At 54.4% G+C, this 27,109-nt stretch overlaps 1 protein-coding gene and 1 long non-coding RNA gene across 6 annotated transcripts in view; one reads left to right on the top strand and one right to left on the bottom strand.

Annotated features, from left to right (window-relative positions):
* The window catches only part of SYNE3 (spectrin repeat containing nuclear envelope family member 3), a 99,260-nt gene that overhangs the window by 18,001 nt on the left and 54,150 nt on the right, over window positions 1–27,109 (top strand). For 3 of the 5 annotated variants that reach the window (XM_070249789.1, XM_023628340.2, XM_070249790.1), the window contains exon 2: window positions 19,402–19,557. In XM_070249789.1, the coding sequence (XP_070105890.1) occupies window positions 19,414–19,557 (144 nt within the window). In that variant the 5' untranslated portion in view covers window positions 19,402–19,413. Of the gene's footprint in view, window positions 1–18,772; window positions 18,926–19,401; window positions 19,558–27,109 lie in introns of those variants that run through there. The other 2 variants (XM_023628341.2, XM_070249791.1) reach the window with 2 other exon arrangements.
* LOC138920635 (uncharacterized) lies at window positions 3,660–15,680 on the bottom strand. The gene is made up of 4 exons (XR_011432127.1): window positions 15,251–15,680; window positions 13,963–14,092; window positions 8,158–8,365; window positions 3,660–6,393 (listed from the first exon to the last, which is right to left on the bottom strand). It is a non-coding gene; the product is annotated as an uncharacterized lncRNA (long non-coding RNA).

Raw genomic sequence — 27,109 nt, 5'->3', positions numbered from 1 at the left:
AAAGAAGGCCACCGCTGATGCTGAAGAGAGCAATGATGTGTCCTGGTCAGAAAAATGCCGTTTGGGTGTAATAATACCAGAGGAGATCGGGGCTTCGCTTTGTGGCCAGAGGGGTCAGGGCTTGCTCAACTGTTAAATAAATGATCAATTAGCAAATGTTCTAGTTGCACTGAGAAAAACAACAATAAAACATGCAACATAACTGTCCAGCAAAATGGAAATGATTAAGGAAGTTTGCGACATCCGCCCCATGGATGGATATTCTGAGTCATTCTCGATGACACATGTTAATGATTACCACCAGCGCCTGCATGCGGCAAGCTTGTTTTCAGTCCTCCCGGAGTCAGGGGGCCTTCGGGAAGCTGATGGGACCTGCACAGCTCAGCGGGAGAACAAGCACTGCCTAAGATTTCAGGGGGCTCATGGGGCCCTCTCAGCCCATCCAGGGGCCCCCGCACTGTGTCGGAGGAGGCTCTGGTCCACAGCCATTTTGAAAAGTGGATTTAGTGAGCGCTTCCCACAGGGCATCTGTGAGCTGGTGGATTCTGGAAGGTCTCAGGTCGAGAAATGCTGTGTCTCAGAGACTCGGGGCTGGGAGGCAGCCCGTGAGTGTTGAGAGGACTCTGACCGCTGTGCCCATCTTCCAGAGGGGAAGAGGGAGACTGAGCCGTCAGGCCACCCAGGAGTGCGCCACCTGGTCAGTTTGTTCCTCTCCATGATCTTCGGCAGCAACCACAGCGTCTGCTGCAGGGTGGGTGTTGAGACAAGATTCATCATTAAAGGATGGTCAAGCGTCCCCCAAGCTTGGACCAGAGGGAAGTCAGGCCTGGGGCGATTCTGCGTTAGAGGATGAGACGAGCCCAGCCCAGCTCTGCCTGCTCACTCGGGGTCCTTTGAGGACACGCCCTTCATCTTTACCGGCCTCACTGGGTGGACTGAGAAGGCCCAAGGGGGAGTAGGAGGAGGGAGTGGGTTTGTCTTAGCTGTCAGTTCCCGGGATCCCCAGCCTAAGGCCCCCGCAGCTGGGATTGGTATCCCTGTCTGGCCTGATTCATTTCGAGCCGTGTCCCCGAGAGGCCTCCTGGGGAGGCATCGCCAGGCCCATCAGCAGTAACCCCAAGCCCTGCAGGCCCCTTGGGCTCGTCCCCACCTCCAGCTCGCTTTCTACGGAGGGGCTGGCTTGGGCTGGGCACCTTGTCAGTCTAGGCCGCTGGGGTTCACGCCCCTCCCCGCCTGCCTCTGCAGGTGTGTGATGGGAAATCCTGTTCTGACTCAAAAAGGAACCCACCCCCCCTTCTTTTGCCTTCCTGACTCACTTCCTCCTTCTGCTGACCATTTTGCAGCATGGCACAGGCGCTGCAGCCAGACGGGCCTGGGCCTGCTCCCGGCTCTGCGCCCCAGTAGCTGTCTGACCTGGCCAGGCAAGATGGCCCCTCTGAGCCTCAGTTTCCCCATCTGCAAGGTGGCGCCGTCAGCCCTGCCTCGGTGCTTGGTGGGTAATGGGTGTACAGCATCTGCCCTGCGCCTGTGCACAGCAGGTGGCCTCACATGTAGGAACTTTTGGTGACATTTTCCCCAACCCACAGGAACCTTCTTTGGCATCCAAAGATCAAGACCCATGGTGACCTTGACACCCATCCAGGGCAATCACAGGGTCACAGATGAGCCCAGGACGGGGACAGAGTAGCAGCAGGCAGGACCCATGTCACCCACCGGATAACTCTGGCTATGGTATGCGGCCGGTGCTTTGCCGGGAGAGGACCGTGAGGACGAGCTTTGAGCGCAGACACCGCGGGGAGGCTGGAGGCTGCTCTGGACAGCACATCAGATGCCTGCGCGTCACTCAGTTGTTGAGAAAGAATCCTGTGACTTGAACACTTGGCTCTTTTTTTGAAGAGCAGGTTTCCAAACGAAGGATGCCTTAGGGTTAAATGGAGATTTGCAAGGTGTTTCCTAGCTTGCGACCTAAGGTGACGTGTTGCAAGGAGCCTGCTTGGTGCAGGGTTGTTTCCAGATGGTTGGTCAGATGCTGCCCCGGCTGCTTGTGCGTCTGTCACTGACCAGAGCATGTCTTTCCCTTGCTCACAGACCCTCACTGGCTCCCTATTGCCCACAGACTAAAGCCGGTGGCCCCTTTGAATCCGGTGCTGTGCAGGTCCCCCAGCCTGCCTCTCTCCAACCCTGCTTCCTTCCGTCTCCCGTTAGTTCCCAAGCCCACCCTGCCACCGGAACTTGGCCTCCCGTTTTCCCACCTCCCAGCTTTTGCTCATGTGGGTCCATCCACTTGGCATGCCCTTTCTCACTTCTCATCTTATCCAGACCCTGCTCCTCCTCCACATCTCAGCCAGGGTGTCCCCTCCTCCGTGAGCCCCCCCTGGGGTCCCCTCATCAGCATCCTCACTCCCCTCTCCAGGCTCCAGAGCTGCTTGCGTTCCTCTCCATCGAGCGGCCATAACAGCCTCACTGAGCGCTCATGGTGACGCAGACTGGGAGCTGTGAGGCCCTCAGGCCCCCGCCTGGCCCTACTTTGGGCACATCTGCGTGATGAAGTCAAATGGTCTGAGATTTGACCCCTTGTCTCCCAACTGCCTGCTCTGGGACCTTGGGCAGCCATGACACTGGTCTGAGTGTCCTCATCTGTAGAATGGAAGTGAATATTAAGACCTGCCTCTCACGTAGAGAAGATATTTTTATTGTTAACTCAGCCAACGCTGTTGCACTGAATCGAGTAGCTTCTCACGGGAGAGGGTCTGTTCCTCACAGGAATTTCAGATGCCAGACGATGCCTCCTTGAGTTGAGACCCTGCTGCCCAAGGCCGTGTGAACGCTTCTGAGGGCCTCCCTCAGCCTAGCTTCCTCTGAGGCTGCCCAGGGTCGGCCTGCTTCCCACAGTGATGCCATCCCTGAGGCCATGCCTCCTGCTCCCAGGCCGGCGCTGCCCCCATCCCATCGCGCTACTTGCAGCCCCTCTTTTGGGAGACAGAGTTTGCTTTCTGTTGGTTTCATTGTTTGATTTTAAAATTTCATGCCGTTTGTTCATATAATGCCAGTGAGACCCATTTGGACGCTGTGAGGGTGTGGGGCTCTCAGAAGCAGCCTGGTTGTAGGGGCTGGGTCAGCCACAGCTCTGGAGTCCAAGAGACCCGGGTTCAAACCCCAGCTCTGCCTACTGGGCAATAACAGTGACCGGTTCTGAGATTTTAAAGTCAAGTTATTTCCCCTCTCTGAGCCTCAGTTTCCATATCTCTGCAGTGGGGACGGTGATGACAACCTTCAAAGTTGCCTTAAGGATCGAGTGAAGTAATGACGCCCGGAGAGGGAGGAGCACAGGGACCGGCACCTAATGCCTAATGCTCAGTGACTGGAAGGTACTCTGCCATTTTCAAGAAGACCTCAGGCAGTCCCTTAGCTCCATGTACATCAGTACACCGTTGACAAGGTCCAGGGTTTGGCTCCATGGAAGGAAGAATTTCCTTCTTACCTGAGCTCTGTGACAACAGAGTAGGCTGCCTAGGGTAGGTAGTGAGCCACCCATCACTGGAGGTGTGCAAGAGTCTTGGAAGCCTTTTGGTAGGTATATTTTTAAGGAAATTCAAGCACAGATGGTTGGTTAAACTAGGTCAATTTGAATGGCCCTCTTAGTTTTGGGATTCTGATTGTTTCTCTTTTTAAAAACAGCTTTATTGAGATACAATTCACCCATTTAAAGTGTACAACTCCATGCCTTTTCATGTATTCACAGAGTTGTGCAACCATCACTACAATCATTTTTAGAACATTTTTATTACCCCCAAAAGAAACCCATACAGCCCCCAATCTTCCCACCCGCCCAGCCCTAGGCAACACTAATCTACTTTCTGTCGCTATAGATTTGCCTGTTCTGTGCTTTTCATATAAGTGGAATCACAGTATGTGGTCATTTGTGATTGCCTTCTTTCCCTGAGCATGTTTTCAAGGTTCCTTTTGTTGTAGCGTTCATCATTACTTCATTCCTTTTTATTGCTAAATAATATTCCATGATATCCATACAATACGTTTTATTTATCTATTTGTAAGTTGATGGGCATTTGGGTTGTTTCAACTTTTTTGGCTCTTATGTACACGTGTGTACGAGTTTTTGCGTGGACACATGTATTCATTTCTCTTGCGTATATACCTAGACGTGGAATTGCTGGGTCGTGTGGTAACTCTGTGTTTAATCATTTGAGGACGTGCCAGGCTGTTTTCCAAAGAGGCTGCACCATTTTATATTGTCACCAGCAGCATATGAAGGTTCCACTTTCTCCACGTCTTCACCAATAGTTTGTTATTGTCTGTCTTTTTGATTATAGCCATTCTAGTGGGTGTGCAGTGGTGTCTCATTTTGGTTTTAATCTGCATTTCCCTGATGACTGATGATGCTGAGCATCTTTTCATGCGCCTTTTGGCCATTTGTAGGTACATTTTCTTTGAAGAAATGCCTATTCAGATCTTTTGCCTATTTTATAATTGGTTTTTTGTCTTTCTAGACACAAGTCCCTTATCAGATAAATGATTTGCAAAATTTTTCTCCCATTCTGTGGGTTGTCTTTTTACTTTCTTTATGGTGTCCTTTGAAATACAAAAGTTTGTAATTTTGATGGAGTCCAGATTATCTTTTTTTGCTTTTGCTTTTGGTGTCACGTCTATGAAATCATCGCATAATCCAGGGTCAGGGAGATTTATGCCTATGTTTTCTTCTAAGAATTTTATAGTTTTGGCTCTTATGATTTGGTCTTTGCTCTATTTTGAGTTAGTTTTTGTACATGGTGAGAGGAAGGGGTGTACATTCTTTTGCGTGTGGATATCCAGTTGTCCCCAGCACCATGTGTTGAAAAGACTCTTCTTTTCCCGTTGAGTTGTCTCGGCCCCCTTGTTGAAAATTGTCTGTCAATATGAGAGCTGACTGTTCCTTTATCTCTGGGTCATTCTGAAGAAATGTGATAATCTCCCTCAGAGGCACAGGATGTTTTTAGACCAAGACGAGTCCTGGCCGTGGCTCTGCGTCTGAGCTGCGGCAAGGTCTTGGGTGGCTCTCTTTCCTTCTCTAAGCCTCCGTCTCCCCAGCTATAAAATGGCACAGCTAGATAAGAGGATTCCTGAGAAGTGGTCCAATCGTGACAAGCTGAGGCTCAGGAAGATTTCCCTAGGACCTTTCCCTGGCTCCTTGGGATGTCCCAGCATCCCGTGAGGCCTAGCCCTACAGCCTGAGATCTGGAGCTAGTTTCCAATCTGGGGGTGATGCCAAAAACTTGCTACCCTGGCCTGGCCCCTCGAGGGCCAGCCCTGCGTTTCCAAGAATGTTGGGACTGTGCTCATTAAGGAACCCTCCTCCAGACCAGCTGTGCTCCAGGCCTGGGGACACAGAGCAGGTGAGAGGCGGCCTCCGCCCTTGAAGGTGACAGTCTGATGGAAAGACAGACGCATCAGCAATGGTCATGTTGCTGCATGCGCCATGCTGGTCGGTGCTGTGTACCAAGGGCTGCAGGTGCAAGGGGGTGGATGGCAAACCACGGCTCGGCAGATAGAGCCGCAGGCCTGGCCCCAGTGCAAACCCTTGCCCTGCTGGGTGTCTGAAGCATCAGGTTGAGCTTCACAGGACGGCACCATCCTCTTCACAGTCCTCCACCCGCCATCCTGCCGCAGCTGTTACTTCACTCACACCTTTGGCTCTCCAGCCGACCCTAACATGCTGCCGGGGGTGCTGCTGACCACTTGTCTCCAGGTAAGGTGCAGTGGTTAAGGGGAAGCCCCTGGAGCCAAGTTGTCTTGGTTTCACTCCCAGCTCTGTGTGCTCTGGGGAAAGTTACTGAACATCTCTGTGCTGTTTCCTTATCTATAATACGGAGATAATAATAGCACCTACCTTGGAGGATATTTGTTTCCAAAGCATTTGAATTGTAAACACACAAAACCTAGAACTGTAGCTTGGAACAATGTAGCATTTACTCCATCAGGCTCTGCCAGCCCACAATCATTATTCCAGCCCACGGCTATTATCCGTGGTAGCACAGTCACGTGGTACGATTAGCCTTTAGGTGGCCAGAACAGAAGATGATCATTACAGTCTTTACACTGGAGAGAGCAGGCCTTCTCGCCAGCGTGTATTTCCCTTACTGACAGTGATTCTGTTAGAAAAAGTCCCGAGGACCAGCCCGGTGGCTCAGCGGTTAAGTTCGCACGTTCTGCTTCGGCAGCCCGGGATTCGCCAGTTCAGATCCCAGGTGCAGACATGGCACTGCTTGGCAAGCCATGCTGTGGCAGGCGTCCCACGTATAAAGTAGAGGAAGATGGGCATGGATGTTAGCTCAGGGCCAGTCTTCCTCAGCAAAAAGAGAAGGATTGACGGCAGATGTTAGCTCAGGGCTAATCTTCCTAAAAAAAAAAAAAAAGAAAAAACAAAAAGTCACAAGATGAATCGGATGGGCCCTTTTCCTTCGTGACAACCTTCAATTTAAAGCCCATCCATCACAGAGAGGATGGAAGTCAGGCGGCAACTATTGCTCCCACTTGACCAACAAGGAGACTGATGTTTGGGAGCTGGTTGGTGGCAGAGCCTGCACCAGAACCCATGTTCCCTGAACCCAGTCCTGGGCTCGCTCTGCCCCCAACCCCTGGCCTGAAGGAAGGCTCTGATTGTGGAGTCTCACAGTCTGTGCTTCCGCCCAACTCCCGCCTGTATCAAGTTCCCCTGAACTGGAGCTTGTGTATATCAAGGACAATAAGCCAGAGAGATGCTTGTTCTGGTTCCACATGTTTTCCTTTCCTGAACTAACAATTATCGAGTACCTACTGAGTGCCAGTGGGGGTAGGTGTTATTTATATTTTCCAGATTTATCTATGCATTCATAAATATTTATGAGCACCTGCCAACAGGCCTGCCCTGAGCACGCTGATAGCCTTAGAGGAGGAGCTTGGGAAGTGCTTAGCACAGAGTCCCGGAGCTTAGTAAGGGCGTCCTAAATTACAAATGCGAACTCAGTCAGATGGTTTGGGACCACAAATTAAAACCCCAATGAGACATTCCTACCCACCGATTAGAAAGGCTAAGGTTAAAAAAGACTGAGCAGAGAGGGTGCACGGCAACCAGCACTCTCACGCACTGCTGGTGGGAATATCAGTGGTGCCATCACTTTGGAAAACAGTTTGGCTGTTTCTTAAAATGTAAACATACACCTCCCCTGTGATACAGCCACTCTACTCCTTATGTATTTCTGCAGGAGAAAGGAAAGCGTATGTCCACACACAGGCATTCAGAGCAGCTTCCTTTGTAATGGGCAAAACTGCCTGCTAGTCAGTGGGTGATGGGGAAACCGCCCGTGCTCTGCGCATCCTATGGAATGTCACTCACAGCAGAGAGGAGTGAACCACTGATACAGACAGCAACGCGGCCGAGTCTCAGAGTCGTTATGCTGAGTGAAACAAGCCAGACATCCCCCCTTCAAAAACCCCACATCCTGTATCATTCCATTTATGTAAGAATCTCCAGCAAAGGCAAATTAACCTCTAGTGACAGTAAGCAGATCAGCGGCTGCCTGGGACAGGGTGTGGGCAGGAGGGAGGGGTTAGAAATGGGATCAGGAGACACTGGGGGTGATAGATATGCTCTTTATCCTATTTGGGGTGACGGTTTTATGGGTGTATATGTCAAAACCCATCAAGTTGTACATTTAAATGTGTTTATTGTTTATCAATTATACCCCCAATAAAGCTGTTAAAAATAAAGGTAACCCTATCTCCAGTCAATCAATCAATAAGATGAATCTGACCCTGCCCTCTTTTAGGGAGCTCCTGTGGTTTGGGCTAACAGTAAAATACAAACAGCCTGGTCCGACTGCTGGTCCCGTCCTGGGTCCAGCCTTGCTAACCTTGCTGGGCCCAAACCCTGGTTTTCTCACTGTAAGATGGGACGGATAATAGTACCTACTTCCTAGGGTTGTTGGGAGGAGAACACAGGAAAATCCGTGCAATGAATGGTAGCATGCAGAGGTCCCCGGGGGGGAGGGGGCAAGGAAAGGAGGGCTTGTTCCTACAGGGGAGAGGACGCTGGTGTCCCCTCTGAGTGGCTGTGAGCTGAATCTTGAAAGAACAGGGACAAGTTTGCTGGAAGGAGCTGTGGAGGAATCGGGGAGGACTTACCCGGCAGAACTAAGCCCGGGAGGCAGCACCCAGACTCTCAGCTTCTGGAAACACGGGTAGTGTGGTGCCGCTGGTGTGCAGGGACCAGGAGCACGCTGGGGAGTCAGGAATGTAGGATCACGTGGGCACTCCATCCTTGAGGGTGCCGACCTGCGCTGGCTTCATCCTCCAGGCCAGGGTTTCTCAAAAGGGGATCTGCGGAAGATTTCTGCAGAGACCACCAGTTCCATGAGAAGTTTTGAAATTTTTTTCTAATTAAAACAAACAAAAACTTGAAAACCCTCTATTTTGGTGCAATGGTTTTGAATTGAAAGACATTTTCATCTAGTAGGAAGCTCTCATTTCTAAAGTCTGCATTGATAAGAGTAGGTTCTGAGTATTTGTTATTGTACAGCCATAATTTTCTTTGAAAAAGATCTGTCTGTGCCTTATTCAGGTTCGAGGGCAGCAGGAGGTAGGTGGCAAGGTGTGTATGGTCATTGTGATCAGACCTGCACCCCTGGACTGTGGTGCAGACGGTCCAGGGAGGGGGCTCTGGTTCGTAAGAGATGCTGAGGAAGCTGGGCCAGGTGGCCAGGCAGGTGCGGTGGGTTCAGGGATGACTGTGGGATCGCCCCTCTGTGGGGAAGATTCCTGCCTGAGAGAAGGTGTGAGGCTCTGGGGGCCTGCCATGTGCCTCTGATTCCCAGGGCTAATGAGAGAGAGGCCTGGGGTGGGGGGAGACGTAATGGGGATGTCTGTCACTGCCAAGCGGTCATGGATGCTGGTGTGGGTCACTTGGGGAGGAAGGTGAGGGCAGATGAGGGACAAGGAGCTGACATCCCATCCTGGCAGCTCCACCCCACCGGTCCAGATCTTCTCAAGGAGGGGCCTTGGGGGCTGGAGCAGCACCTGGGGTGGCCTTGCCACGGGCCAGATGGGCTCATCTACAGGGTACTTGGGAGTGCTGGTGGTGTTTTCCCTGCAGAGGCATGGGGTTGGGTCACAGCCCACAGTGTGAAAATCCAACACCCACCTACGGTTCCCTTTCTCAATCAGGGGCCGGCCAGGCGGCCTTGATTGGTCTGCCCAGCCTCACGCCTGTGGTCCGAGGCACTCAGTGTCCCAGCCAGGTCTGACCGGTCCCCTGACGCCCTGCCCAGCGCTTTTCGACCTGCAGCTGAGGCCTGTTCCTGCCTCTCCGATCCCTGACCGTCCCGCCCACACTGCCAGCAGCCGGCTGTGACCCTGGGGCCAGGGCGCCCTTCTGGACTCCCCTTATAACCCCCCTCAGGGAGCCCTCCCCTTCGCGGCCTCTGATTGGCTGCCCTCCAGCAGCCTGAGCCAATCACACCTGGGCCCGAGGAGCTAAGGCCCCACCCCTTGGAGCCACCTCCCGGGCCCCTGGATGCCTGTCTGGCGGCCCAGCCTTATGCCCCCGCTTCTCGCTGAGGGGCTGTGTGCCATCTCTGCCCTCCCAGAGGTTTATATCTGACCGAGCGTTGCCAGTAGAAATCGTGGCGTCCTCCACTCTCTGCCTTTTGATGGGGAGCTTGGGTTTAGTTAATTTCAGAGTGATTGGAAATGCTGATATAAAGTCAGTGGATCTCTGGAAGGAGCCGGGCCACAGAGCAGACCGTTTTCACCACCAAACACCGTTTATCAGTGATGGCAGAGCTGCTTGAAAATAGCTGTCCGAGCGCTGGTCTTGGAAGCAGTGGCTGGCCCACCCACTTTGTGGCTGGCTTGTAAAGTGGACCCCACAACCCTGTTACTAAGCAAGGTGTCTTGCATAAATATTTACAAGCCGATGGACAGAGGGTGGGTTGTGGCGCCTTTTGGCCTGTGTGGCTTTGGTGCAATGCCTTAGCCTCTCCAAGCCTGTGGTTACCTCTCGGATGGGATAAAGCCCAGGAATTGTTCCCAACTCTAATTCAGCTGTCTTGGAGGGTTGTTGTAAGAGTGTATAAGATGGTGTGAGAGTTCCTGGTCCAAAGACCCTTTTAGATGCTGCCGAGAGTTCCTGTCCCTCCTTTTTACACACTTTGCTCTCAGAATCGCCTTCTGCAAATTCCACATAAGAGCGTATTGCCAGGACCATTCCGGTGCTCTGAACGATACTCTGAGTGATGGCCTCTCTGCTATATTGTAAACACAAGAGAGCGTTCCCAGAATCCACTTGGAATAAGCTTTGGGATTAAAACCAGCTGCCCGCTCAGTTCCTGAAATCCCATCGGCGTGTGTCAGACTAAGGGTGGAAACTGTGTGTGGCAGGGCAGGACTGAGTCACCGGGAAGCCAAGCGAGTCACAGGAAGGGGAGCACACCCATGCCAGGGCTCTGGGTCAGCTGGTGGTGGGGGCCCCTGGCCCGGTTGGCGGAGCAGGCACACCAGGCTGTAACTGCCTGTGGGGCCTGCCATGGGAGCTGGGCTTTACTCGAGTCTGAATCCTGAGGGCTTCTGGGGTCCAGAGCAAAATGCCAGTGGGCAGCCGGGTTGGCACAGGACCAGAGTGACTGGGTACCCTATGATGAGGCTGCCTGGCAGCTGGGGCCTTAGCTTATTGTCTCCAATGCTAGGTCCTTGAGCTGAGGCCCAGATTTATGCCCTGGAGTCGCCTTCCTGGAACTTAGATGCTCATCGAGGGTGACCCACAGGGGGCTGGCTGCCCCAGGCTCCCTCCACTGCATGGGCAGCAATCACTGGGGTTCCAGGGTCGGGAGTCAGTTAGGGGTGTGGAAGCCGGGTAGCACCGCGCTGTTTCAGAGCAAAGGCTCTGGACTCAGGCTGTCCTGGGTTCAAGTCCCGCCTCTGCCACTTAACATCCCTCTGACTTTGAGCAGTGTTGTGAGTATCCGCCATCCTCAGTTTTCTCAGCTGTGAAGAAGAGATAAGTGTCTCGCTGGGTCTTTGTAAGGTAAATGAATTAATAGCTATAAGTCCTTTATCTTAGAGTTGGGCACACAGAGAATGCCAATCCGTGTGGGCTATGATGACTGTTATCGTTAATCCTGCATCTGCCACTTTTTGGCAGGCTGTTCACTTTGCTGAGTCTGTTTCCATCTTTGTAAAATTGTACTAATAATGCCTGCCACGTGACAGCCACTCCGTGAACCTGACTTTGCCCCTCTCTGTGCTTGGGAGGAGTTTGTTGTCCTGTGTTGAGGGTGGTCCCTGATGGGATTAGGTTAGGTCCTAAGCAGGATTCTTGGAGCTTGGGGCTCACGGAATGGCGAGTGGAGTTACAGTATCTGCACATTCCCAGAGACGTTTTAGAATTGCTGCCATGGTGTCAGAGGGGTTGAGGCAGGGGCTGTCCCAACCTGGTCCTTATGGGGTATCTGCCCCTCACCGGTGGCAATGCAGAGCCAAGTAGGGGCCTCCACTCTGCAGCCTTGGCCTCACAGGGCCCAGGAAGAGGAAGAGAGAGGAAGGAAGGGCTAAGCCGACCAGACCCCAGGAGACAGGGTTCTGAGCCCCGGTCAGCAATCCATGGACTCCCCATCGAGGCTGACCTGGCGAGCAGTCAGTGTCAGGCACTTTTGTTGGTGCCAGTACCCTGTCCTTTTTCCTGCAAGGCTGGTTTCCCTGGAGACCAAATTGCAGCCCAGCCAGTTGCTCCGAGGCCGAGAATCAGGGCAAAGGGAGCTGGTGTCCTTTGCAGTCTCCAAATGGACGGCCTCTGCAGTCCTGGCCTGGGAGCCTCGCATCCATTCCTCCTGTCCCCTGCTCTGCCCTGGGTCACAGGAGGGCTGATGTCTGTGGGCTGCAACGCACAGGCTCCCCTGTGCTGGTCCAGGGATTTCTCCTGCAGCCAACAGGCTCTCCGCCCTGGCTGGGGGTGTGTTTCTTTTGAGGCTCCAGCTCCTGTTGCTCAGGGGCTCCCACCTGGTCTGCTAGCATCACCTCCCTGCTTCGTCCCTCTGGCCTAGTGATGGAAGAGACCAATCTCTGGGTTCCCCTTTGTCTCCTGGCAGTTTCTCAGCTCCTTCACCCCCGTGTAGCCAGGCCTTTCTGGTTTGCTGCTGGACTCGGAGTGGATTTCCTCAGCCTGGTTGGACCCTGTCCGATACAGGGTTGCTGTCCTCCCCAGGACAGTTCTGCCTGATGCCCCGATGGGCGGTGGAGTTGAACTTGGTTTTGGAGGCAGTGTGGTCGGTGAGACAAGCCCAGGCTTTGGAATCCAGCAGAACAGGGTTCAAATTTTAGTGCTGCCCTGATGGGTGGCTCTGTGTACTGGACCAGTTCCTCCAGTCCCAGTGTTCTGGTCTGCAATTGAGGGAGGTGATGGCAGCCCTACCTACTGAACACCTGTTCCTGAGCAGGTGCCAGGTGAGACCCCACAGCATTCTAACAGGAAGGTGCTCTTGCCATCTCCGTGGTGGGGAGAAAGAAGCTCCGCCCACCGAGGCCTCCAGCCAATCAGCCGCGGCGCTGAGCCCCAGGGGAAGCCCCACTGCTCCACCTCTGCTGCCTCCTGCTTGCCCTGCCTCCCAGGCCAGGGATGCTCTGAGGACTAACGGGGGCCTTTTACACAGTGCCTAGAATGATATAGGGTTTCCACCATCTCAGAAATGTTAGCAGCCTCCTCTGCCCTGTGAAGTCTACATTGCGTTTTCCAGCGCCCTTCTGTCCACCGCACTCTTCTGCCTCCTCACTTCACTCTGAGCCTTTTCAATGACTCTAAGTTCTCCCTTTTTGAGGAGATGGCTCAGGCCTGCAGCTCAGATTCTGGAAGCTTCTCAGCCTTCCCCAAAGTACATCCTCATAGTCCATTCCTGGAGAAACTGTGTCCCCAGCCGTGCCAGCGGGTCCTGCCTGCTTGCTGTGGACATGTCAGTTCTCACAGACTGATGGCTTTTGACTCAGATTCCGCCTGAGCACAGGCTCTGTCTTAACTCTGCTCCATCGTCTGCACTGACTCGGCTTGTCTGTCGTCAAGGCAAAAAAGTCATTTCCCTTCCGGCTGCCATTTGTGATAACCACGTGGGATGCTGAAAACCAAGGCTGTTTCCTCTCTAACCGCCTCCTCTGGCAGACAGCGCTTGCCAGAACCAGAAAGAACCACGTCCTCCTGCCCAGCCCTCTCTCGCCAGTTCCTCAGGGACGACCCAGAGACACACCCAGCGCCCCAGTCTCCTGCTGCTAGCAGCCACACCCCAGGGCTGCTTCTTGGACTTGGAAATGAAAACGGTATTTTTTCCTTTTTTTTCACCCTTGAGCACTTTTTTTTTCCTTTGGCCAAAGTGTGTGGAAAATACTTAGTGCCTTTTTTTATACTGTATCCGTTCAGCTGGTCCAAGAAGGACAAACACACTTGTCAAAGATGAGAATCCTCCCCTCCCTCCCAGAGAGGCACGCGTGCCGTGCCCCCTCCCACAGAGTCCTTGGTCTCTGCACTGACCCCAGCCTCCACCCACTCCTTTGTGAGTGCTTCCCCTTTCTACCCACTCTGGCCAGGGTGACCTTTCTGAAGCTCAGAAATAGTTGTGTCACCCCCACCTGAACCCTTGCTGGCTCCCTATTGCCCCCAGGGAGCAGCTCAGCCTCCTGGATGTGGCTCCTAAGGCTCTGATCTGGCCCTTACCCCCAACCCCAGCTTCCTCCTTTGGCTCGCCTTGTTCCTATGCTCCAGCCTCACCATCCCCCAGGGTACCACCAGCCTCCTCCCAGCCCTCGGCATGCAACACCTCCCACTTAGCCCACCCGCCCCGGGCCAGGTGACAACCCCTCCTTGGTGGCCCTGTGGCCGCTGTGCTCCCCTCTCTCAAAGCTCACATTGGTCCTTCTCGTGGGACATGGAGCACCATGGGGCCAGAGCTTTACCTGGTTCCTCTCTGAATCCTCAGCATCAGCACTCTCTGGCTGTTGAGACGCACAATGTGTTAGTCCGCAGCCACCCCTGTCCTGCCGCACACCCTGATTGGTTTGAGAGCCGCCGTCTGGATGCAGGTTCCTAAGGAAGGAAACGGTCCACCTGACACAGGAGGCACTTAGGGTAAAAAAGGACCCGCCTCCAAGTCTGGAGTGTGTCCCAGGCGCTGGGGAAGAGGTGTTTCATCAACCACATCTAGGTGTTATCACCGGGATGTTTGTGTCCCCCCAGAATTCACATGTTGAAATCCTAACCCCCAAAAGTGATGGTGTGAGGAGGTGGGGCCTTGGGAGTTGATTAGGTCATGAGAGTGGAGCCTCACGAGTGGGATTAGTGTTCTTATGAAAGAGCCCCCACAGAGTGCCCTAGCCTCTTCCACCATGTGACGATAGAACATAAAGTCTGTGACCCAGAAGAGGGCCCTCGCTGGACCGTGCTGGCACCCTGAGCTTAGACTTCCAGCTTCCAGACCGCTGAGAAACATGTTTCTGTTGTGTATAAGCCATCCAGTCTGTGGCATTTTGTGACAGCAGTCCAGAGGGACCAAGACAACTCATCTTCCAGATAAGGAGATGGAGACCCAGAGAGGTTAAGCAAATTGTCAGATGTCACACAGCTAGGGCATAGTGGGGCTAGGACCCCCAGGACCAATTCTAGGTCCTTCTCGTACCTGCCCTATCCCAGGATACGTGCCTGTGGTCACTTAGTCAGCTAGCTTTGCCTGCTGGCCACTGGGGCTTCCTGCAGCTGCTGGTTGTAGCCTTGGGCCATCTAAAACAGGGCTACAAGCTACAGCCCATAGACCACATTCTGCCAGTGGTCTGTTTTGGTACAGCCCATGAATGTAGAATGGTTCTTCCATTTTTAGAGGGTTGTAAAATCAAAGAAGAGTTTGCAACAGAGGCAGTATGTGGCCTGCAAAGTCTAAAAATATTTACTACCTGACCATTTAAAACAAGAGCGTGCCCCGCTGCTGATGTTAAAGGTCCCCTGGACCAGCTCCCTTGGGAGTGGCGTGGGGAGTAATTGCATGTGGCCTCACCCTGACCTGCCTTAGAAGGGCCACGATGCTGGAAGTGGCACTCTGAGCTGGCTGAGGGGCTCCATGGGGACACGGGGGCCAGAGCCCAGGCCAGGCGGACGGTCTGAGGGTGGAGGCTGGCTCAGAGATCTCAGCAATGTGGACCCGCTCAATCCACAACCTCGGAGTCCCTCAGAGATGCTCTGTTCAACACTCACAGTGTCCAGATGGGGAAACCGAGGCCCGGCGAGCAAAGGCACTTGCTCAGGGTAAACGTGCAGAATCCCAGTCCAGGGCTCCTTCTGCTTTCCAGCCTCAGGAGGGAAGGCCCCTCGTCTGCTCCGCCCAGTACCGCTGGCCATTTCCTCTGCTCCTTCCTTCCTGCAGTCGGCATTCATCATTCATGACGGGCGGGTGATTCTCCTCGCTAGCTCAGGGCCTCAGGGTAGTAGGGCACCGCCCTGCTCCCAGGCCAGAGGGGAGACGGGCCTGCCCAGAAGAGGGTGCTCGGTGGTCACAGGCACTCTGGGTTCCTCAGCAGGTGACGATGCTTTGGGGAGGCGCAGGCTTCTAGCAGAGGCGTCTGATCCAGGCCTGGCCGTGTCCGAGAGGACACTGTGTGCTAACAACTGCTCGCCTGCCTGGGCTGGGTTGTGAGGAGGGATGTGGCTTTGAAGAAGCGAGGCTGGAGACACTTGGGGGCCAATCAGAAGACCCGGCTGCAACAGATCTTTTAAGTAGGGCAACAGCCAGCTGCGTCTGTGTTTTAGAAGCCCCTCCAGCTGCCGCCTGGAGCAGGGATGGGGAGAGGGCCGGAAGCTGATTTGAGTTCTCTGAGGACCGAGCGCCTCTATTCATCAGAGGAGGTGCTGGGGGCCGCCTCTTTGAGGCAGGGTCTGCACTGCCTTGCCCACCTGGCCATGTGGTGATCTGTCTCTCTGAGGCCTCCACCTCCCGCCCTGGCTTCTGCAAAGGGAAATCCATGAGGTTTTGTAGTGAGCTTTTGGCGAGGGACGCTTAGGGGGAGCATCTTCCTGGGCCTTAAACCAATTGTGGTTGTCTTTCTTGAGCTGCTCATTTGCTTTTTTTTGAGGAAGATTAGCCTTGAGCTAACATCTGCTGCCAATCCTCCTCTTTTTGCTGAGAAAGACTGTCCCTGAGCTAACATCCATGCCCATCTTCCTCTACTTTCTATGTGGGACGCCTGCCACAGCATGGCTTGCCAAGCGGTGCCGTGTCCGCACCCAGGATCGCAACCAGCGAACCCCGGGCCGCTGAAGCAGAATGTGTGAACTTAACTGTTGCGCCATCGGGCCAGCCCCAGGCTCATTTGGTTTTTAACTTCAGACTTTTAAACTTGTGTAAGGAAACAGGCTGTCCTTTGCATTGGCTGTTAGAAGCTCAGGGCAGGAGCCTTACTCGGGGTCCGTGGACCGACAGGGAGCTACGGAAAGAATTTAGGGGCCCAGAACTTGGATAGGAAACTAACGCCGTTCTTATTGCTACTAATCTCTAGCCAATAGCAATTCCTTCAGTTACACATGAGGCAAAACAAAAACAAAGCCGCTCTTGTCTCAGCGGTGCCCGGGGCTTTGTCACATGTATTTTTATGTTGCATTGCAGCTGTTGTAGATTTCTTGAAATGTCATTTGCGCCCATCACTATTTCAAAATTACGGTGGTTATTGGACTCATTGTTAGATCTTGTGACTTAATGTGTTAATAAAGTGTGTGCACACATATCTCATGAATTCGATTTTTAATATTTTCATAACTATATTTTAATATGATTGGTTTCCTTCGTAGTTCTGTGCACTTTATTCTCAGCATTTAAAGCCTTTATTCTGAGAAGGGGTCCGCAGAAAAAGTTAAGAGCCCGTCTACTCTCCTCGACACCCCCACCCCGGCTTGCAGCTCGTTCACCTGCAGCCCGTACTGCGTTCTAGGTGCAGCCTCTCTCCTGGGAGATTCTCGAGGCCGGGGTGGGGCCTGCTCATTGGCTGCTGTGGCGTCCCTGGAGCCTGAGCTTAGTTCCTGTGCGTTCCATTGAATTGGAACGAAATGATTGAGCGGAACAGGCCCAGAGACCCCAGTCTCTTGAACTCTGCCTGTAACCTCGCCAAGCCTACAGTTAGTTAGGTCCTTCAGCTGATCTGTGGGTCTGAGGCCCACCCGAGCCACCCCCCACCACCCGCTGGACACCTTGTGTTCCATCCTGTGTACCTCAGGGTCTCCAAACCCCAGCCTCACAGGCTCCGGGCCTTTCCAGCTGGAAGGGTCTCCAAGCCCTCGCTGTCTTTGGGTGATGAGAGCTGTGCTTTGTCACATCATCTGAAACTCTGGGAGACGAGTTTCTGCCTCTCTCCTTCCTTGCTTTGTGAAAATAAAAGCTGAGCTTTTGGAAGCCAGTCAAGTCACACACTAGACAGGAGATTAAAGCCACAATGAACCAATTTAAACGCCTGCACATTCTAATGTGTTTCCAAACAGAGCATTCAAAGATGGGGAGTGGCTGCAGGGAACATATTAACTGGCTAGAAAAAATCAAAACAGCTCTGAAAGAAAACAGCGTTGGGAGACTGATCTCCAAACCACGGGCCCACGTCCCGGAGCAAAGCCCACTCTGCGTCGCCCGCTCCCTTCCCCTCGCTGACGCGTCCTTCCCCCCAGCGCGCATCTGGTGGCGGGTCTCCTGCAGTCCGATGGCAGAGCCCGCCCAGTGCAGGGACCCGGAGGGGGCCCAGGTTCCCAGTCCACACTTACGGAACAACCAGCTGATGCTGGAGAACTGAGGGCCCGTGAACAATTCAGCCAATGTTAAGAAACTGTTTGTTTATTTTATTTAAAAGTAACCATTTCCTTTCTGGAAAATTCACAAAGTGCCTAAGAGGAAGAATAAGGAAACAGGTAAACTTCCAACTGTGGTTCCACAGACCACGGACAAATCGTCCTTAACCAAGTGGCCTCCGAGGACACCAGGCCGGGAAAGGAGAGGCCTGAGCTCACAGGGGGCGGCTGCAGCCACTTCTGCCAGTTCAGTCACACGGACCCTGTAATGGCAAGACTTCCCAACCTTTCTCTACGAGTCTAGTTTTTTTGTGGTTGTTTTGTTGCATTTTTATTAATCATAGAGTTGTGACTACTAAATATACGACTTGGTCTCGTTTTTTGGTATTATCGTTATATCCTAAGAATTCTCCATCACAAATTCATTTTAAGCGTACTTTTTGTTGGCTGAATAATATTTTGAAATGCAAGTCTACCTTGCTTTAGCTAACTCATCCCCTGTTATTGGCATTTGGGTTGTTTCTAGTTTTATTTTGTTATGCCTTTTTAACTAATGCTGTGATCAATTTTTGGGGCACTGAGCTTTATACTGATTCTGGGCTATTTCAACCTTTGTGGAGGGCTTACTCTGTGCAAGGCATTATGGGAGATTGGAGGTTAAGCTGGACCCAATCCCTTCACCTCAGATGCAGATATAAATACCTTTAATCCACTGTAGGTTCTAGTGTCCATAAGCTGACAATTAGAACTGGAATACAGAAGAATTTTGCTGGGTTTATGGGACTTTAAGAAAGTTACGTGAGAAAATCAAAGACTCTGCATCCACTGCTAAAAGGTGAGAGGAAGAGAGGAAGGAGGCGTGTAGCCTGGGGCGCTGGCTTGGCTGGGAGGCCTGGGCCAGCAGGCAGGCGTCACCTGTGACAGGCAGAGCAAGTGGGCGTCATCTCGGGTGCTGAGCCAGTTGATTGTCAGTGGCTGCCAGGAGGCAGGAGGTCCCTGGCTCGGTGGAAACACGAGCAACGTCTGCCGTGGATCCCAGCTGGTGGAGAAGGGGCCGCAAGACCCCTGGCTGACGTGGCCGGCCCCAGCCTGAGAGGTTAATTCCAGGTGAGGTTCGGAGACTGCCATCAGCTTGGCCGATGCCAAAAATTGTGTTTCTTAGGTGGGGGATTCTCGATCCATTCAGATGAAGATTCATTATCTGTCACCGTCATCTCAGACTGTATGTGTTTTAGGAGGGGCTTCAACCCAAAGAGACAGAAGAGAGCGGCCCCCGAGTCCCAAGGTGGGATCAGCGGGGAGCAGAGAAGCCAAGAGGCGCAGAGAGTCTCTGCTAACCCAGTGCCCAGGGCCGCTCTCCCTGCTCCGGGACAGGAGAGCCCAGACCCATCCTCCTGCCGGGCCACTTTCCAGTCCCCGGGCCCCTTGACAAACACAATCGCCGCTGGCTGTGTCGCCCGAGTTGCAGCACCAGGAGGGGTGTTGGTGGGTCTGGCCCCAGTGTCCGTCTCCCACCCCCTCGCCGCCCTGTCGCAGACCCTGCGTCTGGCCGTCTGCCCCATCTCACGTGGTCCTGTCTCCAGCCCGCAGGTGCAATGACGCAGCAGCCACAGGAGGGTTTTGACAGGAGCGTGGAGGACGCGCGGCAGTGGATGAAGGCTGTGCAGGAGCGGCTGCAGATCAGCGACAACACCCAGGGACCACGTGCGGCCCTGGAGGCCAGGCTGCGGGAGACCGAGGTAGGCAGCAGCTGCCGAGGCCACCACAGCCCTGTGGCCTGGGCTGCATCCCTTCCTCTCTGCCCTCAGGTTTCCCGACGTGTCAGCGGCAGCGGTGGACTAGACTAGTGTTTCTCAAACTCTGGTACATCTGAGTCTCCCGGGGATTTTGGCTTAAGTGCAGGTTCTGACCCAGGAGGTCGAGGTGGGCCCGAGATGTGGCATTTCTGACATGCTCCAGGTGGCGATTTTGCTGCCGATTCCAGGTCCATACTTTCATAGTAAGGGTCTGGAGCCCGCCTTCTGGCCCTCCTGTCCTGACAGGGGGCACCGTGCAGCCAGGTGGCCCCCACCTCAGCTGGCCCAGCCTGGCTTCCTCCCCGTCCCTGCTTCCCTGTGGCTGAGGTCCCTGCGGGTCTGGTGGGCCCAGGTCAGCCTTCAGGGGAATGGGGAGGGGGCTCTGCCCAGTGAGGAGGGACCCCCTCAGCTCCTCCAGGGCCAGGGACTGGCTCTACCCCCAACCTGGCACAAGGCAGGGCTCAGTGCATGGGGTGCTGCACTGACCAGAAGTGTGGATGCCCAGTGCCTGGCCTGGCATTGAGGTGCCCCCATCTGAGGGCATGTGCTCCAGGCCAGGGGGCAAGGGGGACGAGCACTGGACTCAGAGTCAGAGACCTGGGTTATAGATCTCCTTGCTGATGCTAGAGTGCTGTGTGACCTCAGCCAAGTCCCTGTCCCTCTCTGGGCCTCAGTTTTCCATCTGGAAGCAAAGCGGTTGACTTACATGTCTCTCGAGTCACCTCCGTTGAGATATTCCACAATTCTAATTTATCACCTGTCAATGGTTGCTTTTAAGGGGGCGCTTACCTTCTCCTTCACAAGCTGATCCCCCGACTCGGAGCTAACCCCACACCCAGATCCCTGTGTGCTTTCTTTTTTTGTGCTCTCCTATTGATTTTGTGCATTTTACTGAAAATAGCGAATACTCTTTTGCAAGTGGACAGTGAAAGTGAAGACTTTACACCACCTTTCAGGGTAATGATTTAAGCTTCACCACGTTATGAGGGAGGGGCCATTGTCCATTGTCTGCCTTTACCGTGGGGAAACTGAGTCTTGGGGCGGTCGTGTGGCTTGTCCGAGTTGCAGAGGTCTCTGGAAGGACGTCCGCCATGGAATTCGGGGCTCCTGCCTCCTCGTCAGGTGAGCGTCCTGCTGCTGTAAGCATCACGTGCTTGTCAGGAGCCAGGTCTTCACAGCAAACTCGTGCCTGGCTGGGTCAGGGAGCGGGGGCCCCGGTTTCGCAAACATTCTGTCTGATAAAAACGCTCGCTGGACTAGAGAGAGGACAGACTGTGGGGTCTGCACGGCCTGGGTTCAAATCCCAGCTCCGATTCTTGCTGGTGATTCCCTGCCAGTCACTTGACCCTGCTGGGTCTCAGTTTACCTCCCTTCTGGAATGGTGTGGTGCTGATTCTCAGAATGCTGACCTGAGGCAAGCGGGGGACACCAAAGGGGCTCAGTAAGGGGTGGCGTTGTTGCCAAATGAATGACTGTTCGCTTAGGAGAAAGCACTGTGCTACCTGCGAAGCTCGATGCCAGTGCCCGGAGCTGGCGGTGACCGTGACGCCCTCTGCCACCCCTTCCCCGCCCCGGTCCCCCACCAATGCTTTTCTCCCCAGTCACCTGCCGTCCGATTTGCCCTCAGAATAGTCCTTCTCTGTCCTCCTTGGCTGACCCCATGGGCCTGAGACCCTCCCCTTTGGTCCCGATCCCCCCCAGGCCTCCAACCAGGGCCTCGGGACCCAGGTGAGCGTCCCTGGTCCCAACACAGCCCCTTGCCACATACCTTGATTAATACAGCCCTGCACCTCTGAGGCCAGCACAGCGAGGCCCGCGTCTCCCAGGGGGAAAGGTCGCCATCCCCGTGTGACCGTCACCGCCGAAAGGAGGGGGTGACCGCTCCTGAGCGATCCGGTCAGAGGCTTCCCGGTTGGATGGTGAAGTGAGTGCAGAACCTGGGGCACTTGGGGCGCCCCCAGGAGGTCACGTCCCCCGGCCTGGGGCGTCAAGAGAGGCCTCTGAGGACCTTTACTGCCAAGGCTTAAGTGAGGAGCAGTTAGCCAGATTGGAGATGCAGGGGGGACGGAGGGGAGGAGGGGCTCCAGGTGGAGGGACAGCGTGGGAGGGGCACTGGAGGTGGGCACGGCAGGGGGCACGTGCGGGAGCCCCGACAGGGTTGGTGTTGGGGCAGCGTCGACCGTCAGGCAGAAGCGGGAGACAGGGCCAGAGAGCAGGGCAGGGGTCAGAGGGTGACAGCCTCGAACGCCGAGCCAAGGAGGATTCTGAGCCAGGGCGGATTGGAAACTGGAAGGTCAGGCGTTGAAGGGATGGGGCAAGCCTGGAGGTGGGAGAGGAGGTGGCAGCCCAAAGCCCCCTCCCTGGTCAGACTTGGCCTTTGTCATCACCATCATTGTTAGTGTCACCGATAGATTTATCGAATGATTACTCCGCCCCGTCTTGGGAGAGGGGGACTGACATCCATGCACCGCCTATTATGTGCCCAAGGCTGTTCAATTTCACAAAAGCCCCGTGCATGTGGTTTTACTGTCCTCACTTTTCGATAATGACATGGACTCCTAGACACAGTGACAGGCCAAAATTCAAGGAATTGATCTGGTCAAGGGCTTGAACCCAGAGCTGAGTCCAGAGTGTCACCGGCCATCCCCACATGGAGGCCTGGGTGGTGGAGGCAGATAAGGCACACCCTGCTCTTGGGTTCATGGCATAGCAGGGGACAGGGATGCACATAATCCAGGAAGCCACACAAGTATGTGTAAGGAGCATCCCTAACATGTTATTCTCCTCCTCTAAAACCTTCCATGGCTCCCTATTGCCCACCAAAGTAAAACCAAACTTCCCTTGGTATCCAAAGTCCTCCACTATCTATATGACCCTGTCTTCTAGTCTTGGCTCCTGTCGCCATCCCACCTCCCAGGCACACATCCTCTCCTGTTGGCAGAAAACCTCCCAGATTTCCTATTACTAAGCCTTTGTTTGTGCCGTTGCCTCTACTTGGAACGCCCTTTTGTTTGGCTGTGGGTGTGCGTCTGAAATGAAATGTTCCTTTGTCCGAGAGTCTTCCCACACCCCCTCCCAGTCCCAGCTCCTGACGTCCCCTGTCTGGCAACACCAGCGTGTCCTCGCTGCCTCTTGGTGCTCAGCCCTTCGGACTTTGTGGCCTTAGCCGGCAGGTCATGACCCCCTGGCGGTGGGTCTGGCTTAAGCGAAGGCAGGGGTGGTGCTTAGGAAGAGTCGTTGGCGAGGCCAGAGTGAAGGGGCCCTGGAAGCGGGGGGCACTTCCATCAGGTGAGCCCCCGGGGACTTGATCTGGAGCCCAGGCAGAGGGAGTCCCGTCCTGGGAGCCCCCCACCGTGCTCTCCCCTGGGCTCAGGCACACACGTTTTCTGTGCCCTTTGACATTCCAACCCAATTTCACAACAAGAAGGAAAACATTTCACTCCTGCCATCTGGTGCAAGGGCAGAGCTAGTGCCTTCTCCACTCTCCCCCCCGCCCATGGGACCTCCCCTCGGGGTCTGGGCCATCCCTTGTGATCCCTCCGCCAGCTCAGTGACACATGTCCCCTGCCTGTTTGCTAGGGGGACCGGAATGTGAGTTCTGATCCAGCTCTGATGCTTAGTGGCTGTGTGTCTGGGGGCAAGTCCCATGTCCCCCGCAACCTCATTTTCCCAGCCATAAAGTGCGAGAAGAACCCCTCGCCCCTTGTGCCCAGGGGCTGCGGGAGGCTCAGGGACCCTCACAGAGGTGGATGCCTTCTGTGAGGGGAAAGTGGAGAGAGAGATGGGAGGCAGGACGCACAGAGGTTGGGAGCTTGGGCTCTGGGGCCGGCGGGCCTGGGTTCGATCCCCGCTATGGCCGTGGCATCGTGGGAGAGTTTCCGGAGCTCCCTGAGCTTCAGCTTACTCGGGGTGGAGGGAAAGTGGTAGTTGTCCCTTCAGGAGGGACGGAGGATTGAGGAGAGTAACTTACTGGCTGCTTGGCTAAGTGCAGTTGGCGCTGGCAGAGCCGGCCCGATGGAGAGGGTCCTTTCCTGTGGTTTCCATGCAGGGGTGCACCTGTGCCCACTGTCCCACCCCCCCCCCCACCCCGTCCCAGCCCCCAGGAGCTGGTCCCCTGGATCCCAGCGTCTTGTCCCTTGGCCCTCTGGTTCTAGCCTCCTCGGCCCTGCCCTTGGGGCCTGGCCTTAGCCAAGCTGCTCCCTAGCTGGCTGCAGGCCCCTTCGTGGTCAGGGACGTGCTGCATTTCCTAGGACTTCCAAAAGCCAACGCACCAGCCCTAAACACTCAGCTTCTCTACCTTTGCTCAAGCTCCCATCTCAAATGTCTGCACGTCACAAGGCTTGGTGCCAGCGCCACCTACTCACAAAACCGTCTTGGATTTCCCCACATCCCGCCTTGGAGCTCCAATAATCCTTTGTGGTCTCTTGTCTGCCGACCACACCATGGCCTGCAAGCACCGGGCCATATTTGTTTATCCTGGACTCCAGTGCCAGCACAGTACCTAGAATAGTACCTAGCACAGTGCCCAACACAGTACCCAGCATAGTGCCCAGCATGGTACTCAGCACAGTACCCAGCAGAGTACTTAGCACAGTGCCAGCATAATACCTAGCACAGTACCCAGCACAGTGCCCAAAATTGTACCCAGCATAGTGTCCAACATAGTACCTGGCACAGTGCCAAACTCATTACCCAGCACAGTACCCAACTCAGTACCTAGTATAGTGCCATCCTGGTCTTGGCTGTGTTGAGGGAAAGCCCTGACTAACCTCATTCCTTCAGCTTTCCTGGTCTCCTGGTTCTTCTCCCTGCTGGAGTTTTCCCTCCATCCAACCCTCAGCTGACTGTTGCCCTCATTGGCTCCTTCAAATCGGAATTGTTTTGTGGCTGCAGTTCAAGTACCCTTCCCAGCTGGCTTGTGTCCCTTGCCCAGCATTCCTGGACCAGCTCCTTTCTCGTGATGGCTATAAAACCTCACAGCAGCCAAACCTCACCTAATCCTCAGGGCAGTGAAGAAGGGTGGAATCTACTTCTCGAAAGTTGGCTTTGCCAGCTCAGCCACAGCCTCTGACCCCTGGCCTCCTGGGCCCAGGCCCACAGCCAACATCCCCCTAGTTGATATGCAGGCTTCTGCTTCAGGCCGGGTGGGGCTTGGTGTTCTACCTGCCTTTGGGACTGGCCAGCTCCTCTCTCTGGCAGGGAAGCAACAGGCTCATTCCCCTGAAAGGGCAGCAGGTCTCAGGTCTCCCTTGTTCCCGAGTCCAGCCCGTGCCTACCTGACCAGGAATCAGGAGGACACAGGTCCAGGGGCCTGGATGAGGTCGCACAATCAGGACACTAGGCATTGTCCTATGCGGGCTTTCCAGGCCTCCTGGCCCCTTCTGGGTGTGGCAGAGAGAGCCTGAACTGAGTTTCTGCCCCAAAGCTGTTGGCTCTCTTCATTTAAGGAGCTGGATTCCGACGGAGCTTAATCGGGCAGCAGGAAGAAGGCAGCCTCCCTGCCCGCGGCGGAGTTGTTCTGCGGGGCTCGACGTCTCTGTGGGTCCCCAGCGCCCTTGTTTGTGAAACTGGAATTGCTGTGGTGCCCTCGTCTTCGCTTGGGGAGTGGGCACGCCGTCTGCCCCACGACTCTGGGTGTCAGAAATATCAGATCCTTAATCTTCTTATTCCTAATCAAATTACATCTCACTGGATGGCAGGAAGTTCGTCCTCAGCCGCGTCGTGGGACCCCTGCTCCTGAGCGGTGTGAAGTGTTCTGGGCAGGGGGTGGGTAATCTTACTCTGCCCAGAACCTCCCACAGGCGCCCCCAGACCTTTAGTCCACACCGATGGCTGTGGTACCCTTGCTTCCGTGTTGCTGCTTGCTGCGCAGCGGGACTCGGGTCCCCGCTAGGTGCTTGCGGCAGCCATTGCCCACTGGCCCTGCCACGTCCTGCTGCTTGGCCCGGCCCCGAAACCCAAACAAAACCTCCTCCCCTGTGTTGGGACATCTGCCCGCTCTTCCCTCCCCCAGCTCCCGCACCCACTCAGCCTGCGGAAGGGGCCCGCTGAGTCCCACTCTGGGATCACGCAGGAGGGGCAGACTCTCTGTGCTGTCCTCATCGTCCTCATCTTCCTTGTTGACCATTCTCAGAGAAAGCAACAAAAGCGCTGGCACCAGTGCCCATGTGCACATGTTGGGGGAGGGTCTCCGTAATGGTTCAACGGTTTACAAAGTCTACTCATGTATCAATGGTGTAATTAATAGTACTTTTTACATTAATATTATAACCCTAGGAGGCAGAAAAAGCAGTCATTGTTATTGCTATCTCAGGGTTGAGAGAGGGAGGCCCAGAGTGGTCAAGTGACCTACCCAGGGTCACACAGCTATCAATGGGGTAGCTTTTGACACAGCAGGGACCCCTCCCGCACCCCAACCACAAAGAAGGATCAGACGGCCAGCCCACTGGGACATCAGTCAGAGAAAACACTGACACCCCCCGGGGAGGAGCCTGAGCTTTAGGCAAATGTCATGCTGCCAATGAATACAGCTCAGAAGGTAAGCAAAGCCACCACTAACAGTGGACAGTCAGCGATTGAGAATGAATGATGGGCCGGGCAGTATGCTAATGGTTCTCGCTGTGTCACACAACGCTCACTGTCATCCTTGGTGGCATAACCATTGTCTTCCCTATTCCACAGGCCTAGAGAATTTAAGCAGGGGGTCGTGCAGGTGGTAGGGAGTGGCCCTGGAATTGGAATCCAGGCATTTTTTTACTACAAGGACCAAGCTTTAGTTGCTGAAGATCTGGAATAATAATTAATAATGACAATAACTAATGTTAAACAGAGACATCCTATTTGCTAGACGTTGTGTTTTAGTCTTGGGGCTCCAAGAAGCCAACGCCAAGAGGAGATGAAATGTGCACAATGTTTCATAGGGAGAAGCCTGAGGGGAAATATTGGGAGGGAGCACAGAGAGGCTGGGAGGATGGAGCCCTGAGCCCCGGAGACCAGGAGCATCTCGGACTGCCCTTCGGTTCTAAGGAGTTTGGCAAGAGCGTGGGGCATCCTGGACCACCTCCATCAGAGGAGCCCAGTATCTCCCAGGAACCAGCCTGCCTTCGTGTTCCTGCTCCATCACTGGTGGGAGCAGCTGAGGGAGCAGGGTCTTGGTGCAAACTGCAAACTCCTAGAGAATTTTGGAGCCTCAGCCGGGGCCCTGCGTCAAGCCCACGCCCTTTGGTAGACCTGAGGCAGATTCCCACGGCCCCACCCTCTGTGACCTGCACTTTACATGCATTTTCTCATTTCATCCTGAAAACCTCTGAGAACTAGATACTATGAAAACCCCCAGTTTACAGATGAGAAAACTAAGTCCAAAGAGACAATGGAACTTTTCGAGTTCACACGGCTGGAAATGGGCCAGTGGGGAAGGAGAGGCCCTCCTCACCCCAGACAGCCGGGCAGTTCTGTGCTCATTACCCTGCTCCCTGCTCGCCCTCAGAGCCGTCAG

Source organism: Equus caballus, chromosome 24 (genome assembly GCF_041296265.1).
Source record: "Equus caballus isolate H_3958 breed thoroughbred chromosome 24, TB-T2T, whole genome shotgun sequence".
Taxonomy (NCBI): domain Eukaryota; kingdom Metazoa; phylum Chordata; class Mammalia; order Perissodactyla; family Equidae; genus Equus; species Equus caballus.
This window is presented reverse-complemented; position numbering and strand designations above follow the sequence as displayed.